At 32.5% G+C, this 13,697-nt stretch overlaps 1 protein-coding gene, 1 long non-coding RNA gene and 1 pseudogene across 3 annotated transcripts; all 3 read left to right on the forward strand.

Annotated features, from left to right (window-relative positions):
* Positions 1-868: 868 nt before the first annotated feature.
* On the forward strand, positions 869-6,510 carry LOC123906616 (annotated as a pseudogene).
* A 1,286-nt stretch (positions 6,511-7,796) lies between these two features.
* Positions 7,797-8,231, forward strand: LOC123890878. The gene has a single exon (XM_045940609.1). It carries the CDS (start codon positions 7,797-7,799, stop codon positions 8,229-8,231), a length of 435 nt encoding a protein of 144 aa, XP_045796565.1.
* A 2,693-nt stretch (positions 8,232-10,924) lies between these two features.
* Positions 10,925-12,875, forward strand: LOC123906632. Of its 2 annotated transcripts, none has more exons than XR_006808955.1 (3): positions 10,925-11,461; positions 11,597-11,691; positions 12,576-12,875. It is a non-coding gene; the product is annotated as an uncharacterized LOC123906632 (long non-coding RNA). The 2 variants fall into 2 exon arrangements; XR_006808956.1 differs by having other exon boundaries at positions 10,946-11,461; positions 12,490-12,875.
* The last annotated feature ends 822 nt before the right edge of the window (positions 12,876-13,697 follow it).

The raw sequence follows: 13,697 nt of genomic DNA on the forward strand, positions 1-13,697 counted from the left end.
CTTTTTCTCAAAAGTTGTGGAAGCGGATTTTTAAATGGATGAATGTGGATTTCATCTCTTTTGATGACGGGTGGAAACATTTTTCCTCTTTTGGAGCTTTATTGAAAAATAAGAAATATGAAAAAGCTCGTCACGTTATTTGGTTGGCCACCACTTGGTGTATATGGCGTGCGCGTAACAATGTGGTTTTTAGAGGAGAAACTATTAATTGGAAAGTCTTAGAAGACAAGATTATTTATATTTCATGGTTTTGGTTTATAGGTAAAATAGCTAGTAAGTCTTCTTGTGTATTTTCAGATTGGTGTAAGGATCCATTAAAATGCATTATTAGCATGTAATGGTTGCTATAAGAATTGTAAGGGTTGAGTACCCCATTGTACTCCTTATAATTCAATTTTTGCTTATAAAAAAAAAAAAAACTATACATCTGTTTTGGATTCAGTGAAAAAGAAGAATTCAACGTGAATTTAGAGAAACAAACATAAAAAAGGCCGGCCACTATGATTTGATACATTTGTCAAACAAAATTAAGTAAAACAATAATTTAATAAAACTTTTTTTTTTGACGGAATAATTTAATAAAACTTAAACCAATCTAATCTCTATAAAATTATTTATAAAAGTTAATTAAAAAGTGTTAATTATTTTATTCCATTTTTGTATAAATATTTTAGTGTCCATTTGACGTAGCTTTTTTTGAGCTTATGCAAATAGCTTATGCAATATAAATTAAGTTTTATGTTATTTTATAAGTTCACACCAGTGAAAATTATAATTTTATAAACTGTTTTATCATAAACTATCTTGATAAATTTATAATAATATATAAAAATTACATAAGTTGTTTGCATAAGCTCTAAATAAGAGAAAAAAAAGTGAGGGCAAACGATAGCTCGCAAACCACTGAAATTGTGATCTTCCACTACCGTGTTAGAAAAAGCACCATCACCAATTCACCATCATCAGCGTCAACTCGTTCCTCCTCTTATCGAACACTTCAAATACTAAATACAATAAGCTATAATTGAATTATCCACGTTACAAATAATCACTTCTTCCTCACCGTGTTTTAAGCTCTTCTTCATATTCATAGATAGTGCGCAGAAAATGGAATCACCTACTTTCGTTTCAAAAGCAAGGACAGCCTTTCATTCCGCTGCTGCAAAAGCGGAACGTGTTCTTCTCGACTTCAAATCAGATCGAGGTTCTAATTTTCATTTCAATTTTCATGATTTTAGATTTCAACGGATATGTTTTTTTTATTCCATTTTTGGGAGTTTTTCATTTTATTTTATAATTCTTATTTTTAAGATACTTGTTTTTGGAATTAGCATTGACTTAATTTGTTAATTGTTGAAAAATATCAAGATAAACAATCTCCTAATAGCTTCACAACGCAATCTGGAATTGAATCTCCAAGCAGCAGCGAGAACGAATCTAAGGTAATCACAATTATGAGAAATTTTTGTTTTTGTTTTTTGTATTTCCCTCATTCAAATTGTTGCATTGAGCGCGGTGAAAATGTATACATTTAGATTATGAAATTGTTAGGTTTTGATTGAAGGTTAATAAAGGAAGGGAAATTTAGATTAAATTTTTGTTACTTGTGGAATTTTTAATTTTATCTGTAGTGGGTGGTAATTACTACTAATTACTTACAAATTTGATTTTTGTAATGGGTTTTTTTGTTGCAGCTTCGTGGTGTACCGAAGCATCCTATAAAGTCGAGACCGAAGAATATAGGGATAAAACAAGATTGGCAAGAGAAGTTTAGGAATATTCGGATAGGGAGAAAAGAAGTTGAAGCTGAAGATACAGATAAAGTTGGGGATGCAAACATGGCAATTCCATTTTATGATGAAAATTTGTATATTTTGAATGTGAAGAATGATCTTGAAGCTAAGGTAAGAAAATATGAAACATTTTAGCTTAAGAATTTAGCTTCTGATTATGTGCTTATAGGTTAGCGTTCTTTGATGGTAGAAAAGTTTGATAATGTGGGCTTTGAGCATTTTTTGTTTTCAAAATAGTCTCTGTCAAACTGTGTCTCATGTCATCAATTTTGACGAGTAAATTAATATGTAGAATAGGAATGCATGTTATGCTTATGGTGAACTTGTAATGTATGCTTGTTTAGAATCTCATGGTTAATTTCATCTTTCCAATAACTTAATTAAGGATACAGTGGACATTTTCTCGTTGATTAGCCGAATTAATTATACAAATGGGTTGCTTTTATGATTCGTGTGTGAAATATTTGATTTAGGCTTCAGAAGTAATTCCATCTGTAGAAGCCCTAAATGCTGCGACTAAAGATCCCATTGCTGCGTCCTCTGTGCTGAAGCAATTGGCTATAGCTGTTGAGTAAGTTGTAATTTTTTTGCAATTCTTTTTCCTTTGCTTGCTCATTTTTCCCGCCACTTACCACAAACTACTCACTCAAAGGTTCTATTCTATGTTATCACATTCTACTTCTCTGGTTGCGAAATTCTCCTATTCTATTAGGCACTTGATTATTAAATGCAAGTCTGTATAATCAAACAACATTAGAATCTTGTTTCTGTCGTTCTGAATGATTTTCAGCTTAATGATACAATTATCTTATCCTCTTCCTTAAAATATTTGGACCTTTTGACTAGGGCTGGAAGTAAGACAAAGTCCATGAAAGATTTTATATCTTCATCAGGAAGTCCTTCACATGCAAGAGATAGGGTAGGCTTAAGTCTCTCTGCATTAAGGCTTTAGTGTTACGTGAAAAGGAGGATAAACTTACCTCTGAGTTTAGTAGGGACGAGAAAGTTGTGCTTTTGATCAATGCTCTTTTTGATCCAGGTATGTGCATTTTAGGAGGCTTGGTGATGACGTAATTGCGCCAAACAACCTTTTTACACTTGAACTTTTTCCTCTTGACATATTATCCTGTGATGATCTTTCACTTTCATTGTAATATTTGCAAGATATTCGCAGAGGAAGATTTCCTTAGAAGGAAGATCGATTCGAATCCAGAGGAAAATGATATAACATCTTTGGCAAGAGATATTCATGGTGCTCCTCCTGAAAGTCTTGTTGTAAAGTTGGCCGAAATTGTTGGAAACTACAAGGCCCTCCGAAAAATGGCTCTGTTCTGGTGCAGCATTGTTGCTGAAGTATGTTTAACTCGAAAATAACTTTTGGTTATGATATTGTATAGACACTTCATTGTTAATCTAGGAATCTAGTTTTGATTTATGCTTTTGATCGCACTTTCTTTGATATTTATTAAGTAACTGTTTAAGGAGTAAGGACTTACGATCTTAGTAATAGAGTGCATTGTCATTACAAAATTAATATCTTCATCTTAAATCACATGATTTGGACAATTAATATCTTCATCTTAGATCACCGTATTGAGTTTATTTATTATTTTCCTCCTTTTTTGGGTACTTATTTTATAGGATAGTGATTTTTTTTTTCACTTTGTTCTAATGGTGCTTCCCCTCTTCCCCATTGTTATTATGGTTGTTATATGTTTTTTTATTCTGGTCTATTAAATTTGCATCCATTTACTTCCTTCCCCTTAGCAAAAAAATGAAAACTTGAAGGAAAAGAAGCAAACTATTTATATGTTGCGTGATTGGAAACTTTGAGATGCTTTACAAATCAACTCAATCCTATGAGTCTTGATCCTGTGAAGTTTTCTGCCTTACTTCTTTCTCCTTCAAATCTGCTTGTCTTTGAAAGAAAATAAAGAAATACTATCTTAACTCATGTCTAGAATTTGTAACTTGAACTTTACTTTGATCAGTAATGCTACTCCTTAATTTTCCTTCTTTAGTACCGGCTGATGAAGAATATTTTATTTTTTTACTGATGCAGCTGAGAAAATTTTGGTATGAAGAACAATATATACCTGGAGTCCCTCAGAATGAGATTCCAGACCTGAAAACATGTCTTCTGAACCAACACTTTCAAGTAATTAATTGCTGTATTTCTCGGAAGAGGCTCCGTATCGTTGCGACTGAATCTCTAGACTCTATGATGATGCAAGCTAGTTCAAGCATTAAAGAATCAGCCAATGATGATGATGGAGTTCCTGCAAGCCCTGTTTTATATGCCAGATTAAATACCGGAGAGCGTGTTCTTCGACTTGGTGCTAATTGCCCCTCTGGTGATTTGACTTTGTTGGAAACTGGCGAGCCTGTGTACTCTCCTGTCACACAGGTTTGATATATACATTTATTGTTCTCTATAATTTCCTTTTCAACTTGTTAATATACCTGAGATATCTGTGATCATTTCATGTAGGAAGGACCTTTGCTTACAGAAGATTTAATCAGAGAAACAGAGGAGTTTGTGCTGTGGACTGGGAGGTCTGTACACCAACTGAGATTCATCTTTGACCCAGTTTGTTACCTTACATTCTAAATCCATTTTCTGTTTTCGTTATACAAATCCCAATTCACTGTTTTATGTCACAAACCTTTCGACTAAGTAATCAACCTCATCTTGCTTTTTGATTAAATATGCCTTTTGAATCGTTTGGCATGATCTAAACCTACCACCTGTTAACTTACAAGAAGTTACATCAATTACTCCTAGGACCAAGGTCTGAGAATTTAAATATACGACCATTGTCTACTTAGATCTTTTTTTTAAATAATCTATATAAATTTGCATAATGTTGTTTTCTAATTCATGGATGATCATGTGTCTGTTTCTCACGCGACTAGTATTGCAAATGCTAGGTTCATTTAACTGCGGATGTGCATCCATTATGTAGTACCTTATGTTTAGCATCAACTAGGCATTTCTTGATTACTGACTTACCTTTTGTTGTCAGTGTTGGCGCTGGCTGCTCGCAACTGCTCTCAGATATGCAGGCTTTCAAGGTCAGGCTCTTACTTGTACTGAACTTTTCTTGCCATTATGAATGCTTCTAAAGTCTAACTATTTTTAATATGCCTAATGTTCTGTCTTGAGTTAGTTTTGTTTTTCATCATATTTTAGGCTGCGAATCCTGGATGTATTTTGGAGAATTTTGTAAGATGGCCCTCACCTCCTGATTGGATAGACAATGAGGCTAGTATTGAGGACAGTGATGTTTTTGACAGTGGCGAGTCATTGTCGACCAGAGGCCAACTAAGTCGGCGTATACAAAAAGAAGGTCTGCTAATGATCTTTTTCATCTTATATTGATGCTTCAAATCTAATTTTTTATTTTTTTAATGTTAATGGGTCATCAGCATCTGATACAATTGTGGATTTTCTCTGATTGAAGCAAATATAGCCTATTCACTGTATCTGGTCACCAATTGTGAGAAACTTGTGCTCTATGGTTATAAATTTTACCATCATTTAGTTTATCGTGGCTTGATCTACATAGACGTTGTAGATTGGTGAGTTGTGAGGTAGGTATCACGGAGTCTACTATATATATGGCAGGAAAGTTTTAGTTCAGGCTTGATGGAAGAACTCTTGCGGTAAACTGCTCAGATTTAAGGTTAGAATGTCTGACAATAGAACTTGAATAATTTTTTAAGTTGAATTTATAATTAATAATAATTTAAAAGGGGATACTTGGTGTAATAGTTAGAATTTTGGTTGTGTAACTAGTAGGTCACAAGTTTGAATTGGGTTGTAGAATCAGCCTCTTGCGCATATAAGGTAGGGTTACCTACAATAGACTCACAATGGGTTCGACTCTTTCCTGAACTCTGCCACAGCAGAAGCTTGTAGCATTAAGTTGTTGTCATTGACAGTCATTGATATTGGCTTAGATCTTCCAGTTTCGTATTACCAACTGCCTTGTGCAAACCATTGGGTTGAAAGTCTTTGCATCTTATGTGTCTATATCTTTATGGCATCTATGTAAGATATATATTGCGTAAAAGGCTATGTCTAGCACTTTCTAAATCAAATAATCTACTACGTTTTGCAGGATTATTGGTGCCTCTTTGCAAAAAGGCTATGTCTAGCACTTTCTAAATCAAAATATCAATTTCGGAGTTTTACGTCGAAAAAACATTAAGCACATAAATAAATCGTCAACATAAACAAAATAGAGATATATATAACCAGCCAGATTAAAAGATTACACTAGAGTCATAACTAACTAAATCTAATCCTAATAACAGAGAGAATTAATTACACAAAGCAACGTTACAATACACAACTAGAAGAGATGGAAAACTGACATCGATGATTCCGCCGCTCCTCTTTTGATCACTCTCTGCCTCCAAGGAATTTTCTTCCTTCCCCCACTGGTTCATTGAAGCCTTGCGTGTTTGTAAGAATGAATGGAATGGCTACTGAACCCTTTTATAGGATTTGAAACTTAACAATTAAGTATGCAAAGTCTTTGCTATTAAGAAACATCAAAGTGGTGGGTGACTACTTGGACCACTTGACCGCCTCTTTTCAGCTTCTACTTTCTTCTTTTTTTTTGTTTGTTTTACACCTGTTATGTAAATATATATAAATGCAATAATAAATATAACTAATAAAATAATATATAGTATCTATTATAAATTAGGAGATATATCAATATTTAAATAAGTGTCTTTAATTTAAATCATTTATAAGTAAAATTGACACTTATCATCAATCTCATAAAAACCTATAAAAGTGACTAGAAATAGGTGAAAATAGCTAAAATACTAAGTTGCTAGTAAAGACTAATATTTATAATTAGTTGAGGTTTTTACTTCAAATAACTTTATAAAATAAGTCAATAAATGCTTAAAATATATAAGTAAAATTACTGCTTTTTGACACTTATCACTAACGCCTCAGGAACACTAGTTAGCATTTGCCTTAAATTATTAATGCTTGGTAAACCAAATTATCAACAACGCTTGGTGTTTTTTTTTTTTTTTTTTTGACGGAACGAGTTGTACAATCCCTTTTCTGTTCATTAAACAAAGAAACTTAAAAAAAAATAAAAAATGATGCAAGATATATGGATGGACACGAGGCATTAAGCATAGTAGTTCCAACGAAACGAACATATTTGGAGGAAAGAATTCTCAAGAGAATTAACATTATCTTTATTTTTGGAAAATAAATATTTCATATAGATTTAACAAAACTAATTATTGTTTTTTTTTTTGATAAGCAATGTTAGTTGTTAGTATTACAATATTATGTTAGTTTTTTTCTCCTTTGCTAGAACTTGAACCCTGGACCTCTTGCTCCTTAACCCTTAGCTCAACTATCTTAACCAGCTGAGAATGAACAACCAACAATGAATTAGTCCAAGTGGTAAGGCTTTTGGTTCCCTTAAGCATATGATCAGGGGTTCGATTCTTGGCTCATGCATACCAAGAAAATTTGGTTGGGAGGGGAGAACCAACCTTGTGTCTCCCACAGGTTCTCCGACGGAGATTAATTATCACTAACGGCGGTTAAAATTTCGTATCAATATCACGATAACAAAAAAATAGTTAAATGAATATAAATATTGACCTTTGATTAAACAAATTTGAATAGTCTACATTTGACGTGACTCTTTAATTATAATGTTAACCGTGCTAAGAAACAAAAAAGATAGAGTAGGAAACATATCCAATAACAATCAACTAATATTAAGGAAAATTCAAATTTATCTAATAAAAAATAATTTGAAATAACTTCCAAAAAAGTTATTAAAAAAAAAAAACAGGAAACAAAAGAAGATAAGTATATCTTCTTTCCTAACCAACTTATCTAGATTCTATAAATAAAGATAATCTGTTTCTTAAATAACTATGATATAATAGAAGGTCTCACTTTGCAGCAAACAAAAAGAATAGTGACTCAAGATTCATCGGTTTCAGCAAATGGAAGAAGAAAAACCCAGTCTTCCATTGGTGTTTAAAGAAAAGATTGAACAAATGAAAGGTGTTGACGTGAAGTTGGTGATCCAGAAAAAATTGACCATGAGTGACGTGAACGGAGACGACGGCCGCTTATCTATTCCAATAGATAAGAAGATCGAAGAGAGTATTATTTTGACGCCAACGGAGAGTTTGTCTTTGAATATTTATGTGCCTCAAAAGAAAAAAGAGAGACTTGTTGGTATATCTGTATCTATGTTGGACCATAATCTTAAAATTTGGGATGACATGTACCTTAAGAAGTGGAAAATTGGGAAATCCAAGGTCTACAATATTACGGGTGGATGGTACAAACTTGTAGTAGAAATCACTTGGAAGAATCTCGGAAGATACAACTTTGGTCTTTTAGATGCAACGGTCATCTCAATTTTGCACTAGTCAAACTTTAGCAAAAATCTATCGATCGATGCTTCAAATACTTTTTATTTATAATCATCTTAATTTCCTAGTATTTAGACATTTTTATGCTTATTTGGCTATTTGTTATTTTAAATAGTGGACAAATTTTAAACTAGGTTTTGTTTTATGATTAAGAAGAGTTTTTCACGTTAAAAAATTGTGTCTTGTTTTATTTTATTTTTTATTTTGATTTATTGTTTATGTATGTTGCTTGGAATGACTTTAATCAACTGAAAATTAACCGTAATAATTGACATTTTGATCAATTAGAAAGAGCATGACTCGACATGCAAGATTGCTATTAATCAATTTTAGAATGCCGAATATGTTTCTTATGAAAATTCACAATATTTTCACAGTAATATGTCCTCATGTTAGCTTAGCTAGTTGAAACACTGCATTATATATACAAGATCGCGGTTCGAGCACCAAACACTCCACTTATCTATGGTGAAATTTTTATCCACTAAATTACTTGACAAAAAAAAATTGTGTTTGTCTATCATGTGCAAATTGTTGTTCATATGTTAGACAAACTCTCCCTAATTTACTATAGCGGCCTACAGACATTTATTTGTACAGATGCCATTGGAACATAATTATTAGCATATTTTTGTTGAGTAAATTTATGGACTTTTTGAGTGAATAAGTAGAGAATTTTTGGTTCAAAATTCGAAAACCACTTCTATATATTGTAATATTTTTATCAATTGATATGTGTGTTCATGGAAATTATTTACCTAATTTAATTAGGAGATATGTCACTGAAAAACTAGGAGATACTACTATTCTGTTACAACATTTTTTTATTTCTAATAAATTAGTAGTTAGATTCACACTATAAATGTAGAGATGTGGGAGAATCCAAGATTTTGACCCCTTCAATAATATTTTTTGCTAGCTTATTTTTACGAAACTTTACAATGTTTTCTTTTTCTTTTGGTCAAAAATGTTACGGTCAAGAACGTTACGACATTTTTTGTAAACAACGCTACAATATTTTTTTTAGTTTACAATGTTGGTAGTGAAGATCGAACCTAAAATTTCATAAATATTATCCAAATCCTTTACCACTAGACCAAATCTAGTGGCTTAACGTTACAACATTTTAGTATGCATGTTCATGAGTTACTCCCTCTAAAACATAGGAAATATACATCAAAATATATCTTTATATTTAGTCAAAAAAAAAATATATCTTTATATGTACAAGTTCAAACTACCATACCATACAAACTAAGTTCAAACACTGCAGGGGAATGAATGTGTTCTGTTTCACTTCTAGTTGATCAAGATATCAATCACGTTTAATTTGTAGCTGATTAAAGTCATTCCCAAGCAACATATATAATAGTAATAAGGCAAAACAAAATAAAACAAGAAACAAATTTTTAACTTGAAAAAGTTCTCAATCATCATAAAATATAGTCTAAAATTTGTCCGCTATTTAAAATAACGAGTACGAAAATGAAACATAAAAACGTCTAAATACTAAAAAATTAAGATAATTACATGAAAGTATCATTGGAAGTGTTGATTGATAGATCGTTGCTAAAGTTTGACGAGTGCGAAATTGAGATGATTGTCTCTTTTAAAAGACCAAGTTGTATCTTTTGATCTTGTTCCAAATGGTTTTCTTCCACAAGTTTGTACCATGCACCTGTGATATTGTAAACCTCGGATTTCCCCATTTTCCATTTCTTGAAGCACATTTTATCCCAAAGTTTAAGATTAGTATCCAACATAGCTACGGACATACCTTTAAGCTTCCGCGTCCCTTTCTTTTGAGGCACATAATCCAAAGACAATCTCTCCTCTTCTGTCAAAAGACTACTCTCTTCAATTATCTTACCTATTGGAAGAGATAATCGACCGTTGTTTCGTGTCACGTCAGTCATGGTCAATTTCTTCTGGATCACCAACTTCACATCATTACCTTCCATTTGTTCAATTTTTTTCTTTAAACGCCAATGGAAGATCGGGTTGGTCTTCTTGCACCTCTTCTTTCTCACGATTCTTGAATTTCTTCAACGAATTCCTTGATCCCTCACCCATTGCTTTTCTTTTCTTGATATTCTTGATCCCTTCACTTGTTTTTTCATTGACTATTATTTTTCCAACCTCCTCATTGTTGCTTGTACAAGAAGTAACCTTAAACTTTGAAGAAAGAATGTTGTAATCTATTCTCTTTGATCGACCACTTCTTACTTTCTTCATTGGGACGATTTCCCTAAAAGCTTGGATGTCGAATCCAGAATCAGGAAATAGGGACATTGTTCTTTGAATGAAGAGCACCATACAATGGATCTTTTAAAAGTAGCAAGGACTCAAGGACTATACATTCATTGCCAACAAACCCTAATAGTTTTGATGTAACATCTTTTTTTTCTTTTCCATTTGCTGAATCCGATGAATCGTGAGGCACTATACTCTCTTTGTTTTAAAGTATGATAGTTATTTATGATCTTTATATATAGAAGCTAGGATAAGTTAGGTTTTTTTGTTTATTTTTTAACTCAAATCAAGGGAAGTTTGTTAGGAAAATTGTAATATCCCCATTTCTTTTATTAGAATTATACATCAACCGGAAACTTTGTGAGTAGTTTAGTTAAATTTTGACCAAGATAGGAATACGTTAAGAAATTTTAAGTGACCAATTGAGAGTATAAGTAATACTAGTGGACACCTATGGGATAAGGCAACCCAAACCCATTATAACCACATGTTCCTTCTCATTATTTTCCTGTCAACAAAGAAGCAGTGATTCTTTCTTTTCTTCCTTGAGCTCTCATCCCTCTCTCACGCCGCTGCCTCCTCTTTGTTCTTCATCTTGTTCTTTCCAAAATTCTTCAAGCAATTTTAGATCATCAATCCTCGGCCCTAATGTTAGAAATAATATAAAACCATTGATGTGGCATTTCCTAACAGCTTAAGCTTTTGGGATAATCGGTTATTTGATATGGTATCAGAGTCTCTATGACTAAGTGGTCTAGAGTTCGATCCCCGCTCCCCTCACTTTCTAATTAAAAAGTGGAATTTAAAAAAAAAGCATATGGTAGGTGGGCCTATGCATTATCCACGCTTCAAGCCCAAGTGGGCTCTTGCGTGAGGGGGCGTGTTAGAAATAATATAAAACCATTGATGTGGCCTTTCCTAACAGCTTAAGCTTTTGGGATAATCGGTTATTTGATACCTAAGCTCTCTAGTAGGTAAGTTTAATTGCTCATCTTCCTCTTAAATCCCTCTATTTCGTGCACTGTTCATCCTCACCCTAATGAACCAAATCATGATCTTTTCATATATGTAATGGGATTGGGCTTATTTGTGTTCTTGTGGTGTTTTAGGAAGTGGAATTGAAGGCCAAAGCTCAAGAGGAAGTTGAAACTCTCAATTCAGATTTGTGACCAAGTTTCAGAGCTAGAATCAAACACCAATTCAGGTGGGTTTCATTAGGAATTGATGTATGTAGGTTGTGCTAATTTATGCTTGATGATTTGTTAACTGATTGTGTTATGAATTGGGAAATGAATAGGTTGTGCTACTCTTTGAATTTGTCTGGTTCAAGTTGCAGGAAAAACCAATTTTAACACTGGTAAATCGATTTACCCTGTGATGTAAATCGATTTACCAGGTCCTGGGAGTTTCTGGAAAACGAGTTTTAGCCAGGGTAAATCGATTTACCCCCTCAGGTAAATCGATTTACCTGCCTCCTGCACTCAAAAATCTGTTTTGTTCTTAACCCAAGTCCTGCACTTCAAGAACCTGGTTTTTAAGGCCTACTTGATTCCCAAATTCATAATACATCAACTCACAACTTATTAAATGTAACTTTGGCTACACACAACTGTATGAAATTTGGTATAATGGAGGAACTTAGAAATGTTATGCATGAATCCTTAGGGATTATTTAGGAACTTCCCCGGAACGGGTTATGTTGGTTAGATAATTATGACACTTAATTGTGGAACTCAGTCAATCGTTATGTGTGATACTTTGGTATCACGTTTTGGATAGCTATGCTATTTTGGGATTCAATTTGGAATCCAATCTTGAATTAATAAAAATGTAAGCTGTTGCCGTGTCGATACTTTATTATCGCAGACGGATTTGTGAGGCCTCTGAGACCGGCTTACCTCAGAGTGTCCTATTGGTAAAACGAACAAGATAATAATTTGTGCTACATCATTATTTATGTTATTGAATATGAACTGGTTGTTTATTGGATTGACTGAATCAGGTACCCCGGTGTAGTCACCACCTTAGTTGGATAGTAGAAACCTACTGAGGCTTAATAGTCTCACCCCTGCTATTTATTGATTTCAGATAAGCAGGGTGATCGAGGTAAGAAAGCTATGGAGTGACTAGCTTGAAGACCTTAGGACTTATGTTTATTTTCGCATATTTTCTACAAGTTGTTATGTGATCCTTCTCTTGAACTTCAAGTACTATGTACTGTTTTATTTGTGATACCTGTGTCGGGAGGACTGATGTGTTAAGTCAAGTACTTCTTGGATCATGATAATGTAACTTATGTTGTATTCGTGCTTGAACAAAACTTTCGGTTGTAAATTTAATGTATCTTATGTATGTTCCCTATTATATTCTAGACTAGACTATTTGATATGGGGCGTTATAAAAATAGATTATAGTATAACTTATCTTTTTATTTTTATTTTGAAATTATTTTTGACTCGATGATTTGAATTTTCCTTAATATCATTAGTTTATTGTTATTGGATACTTTTTTTGCCACTCTATATATTTTGTTTCTTACTGTATGATATATGGCTATCACTAGCGTTGATCCCAACTATTTGGAGGTCCGACTCCTAAAGTTAAAAATGAAATCGTTTATAAAAAATGAAAAAAAAGTTATAAAAATATAAAATGAAATCGTTATTATAGCGCTTTAAAAACGAATTGTTTAAGCAATATTAGAATTTGTTAAGTCTCCCAATTACAATTAATTATCTGGTTCCACTACGTGAATAATCAACACACCCTAAACTTTTTAAACGAAGCATCAACATACATAATAAACACACAACCCCACATAGAATTTTCTAGTATAGATTTTATGAGTTTTGTATGACTAGAATAAATTATTTGCTTTTAGTTGATGATTTGGAAATTACTACTTATAAATTGATTGTTAGCTAGTTTTCTCTTTTGGCTTCAACTATCTTTGTATGATTAAAAAAACCATTTTAAATGAAGTATTCGTTAACAAACCTTAATAATAATAATAATAATAATAATAATAATAATAATAATAATAATAATAATAATAATAATAATAATAATAATGACAAGATAAAGTTATAATGAAGATTCACTTTTTTTAAATAACTTGAAGATTCACTTTCTATTTGATGAGAAATGAAGATTTAATAAGATATTGGAAGATCTTTTAGCAACAATAAATTTACCATATAACCTAAAAAA

Source organism: Trifolium pratense, linkage group LG1 (assembly GCF_020283565.1).
Source record: "Trifolium pratense cultivar HEN17-A07 linkage group LG1, ARS_RC_1.1, whole genome shotgun sequence".
NCBI classification, from domain to species: domain Eukaryota; kingdom Viridiplantae; phylum Streptophyta; class Magnoliopsida; order Fabales; family Fabaceae; genus Trifolium; species Trifolium pratense.

Excerpts from the sequence above, each read along its gene's own strand:
- LOC123890878 (XM_045940609.1), top strand. The coding sequence starts at position 7,797 with ATGGAAGAAGAAAAACCCAGTCTTCCATTGGTGTTTAAAGAAAAGATT.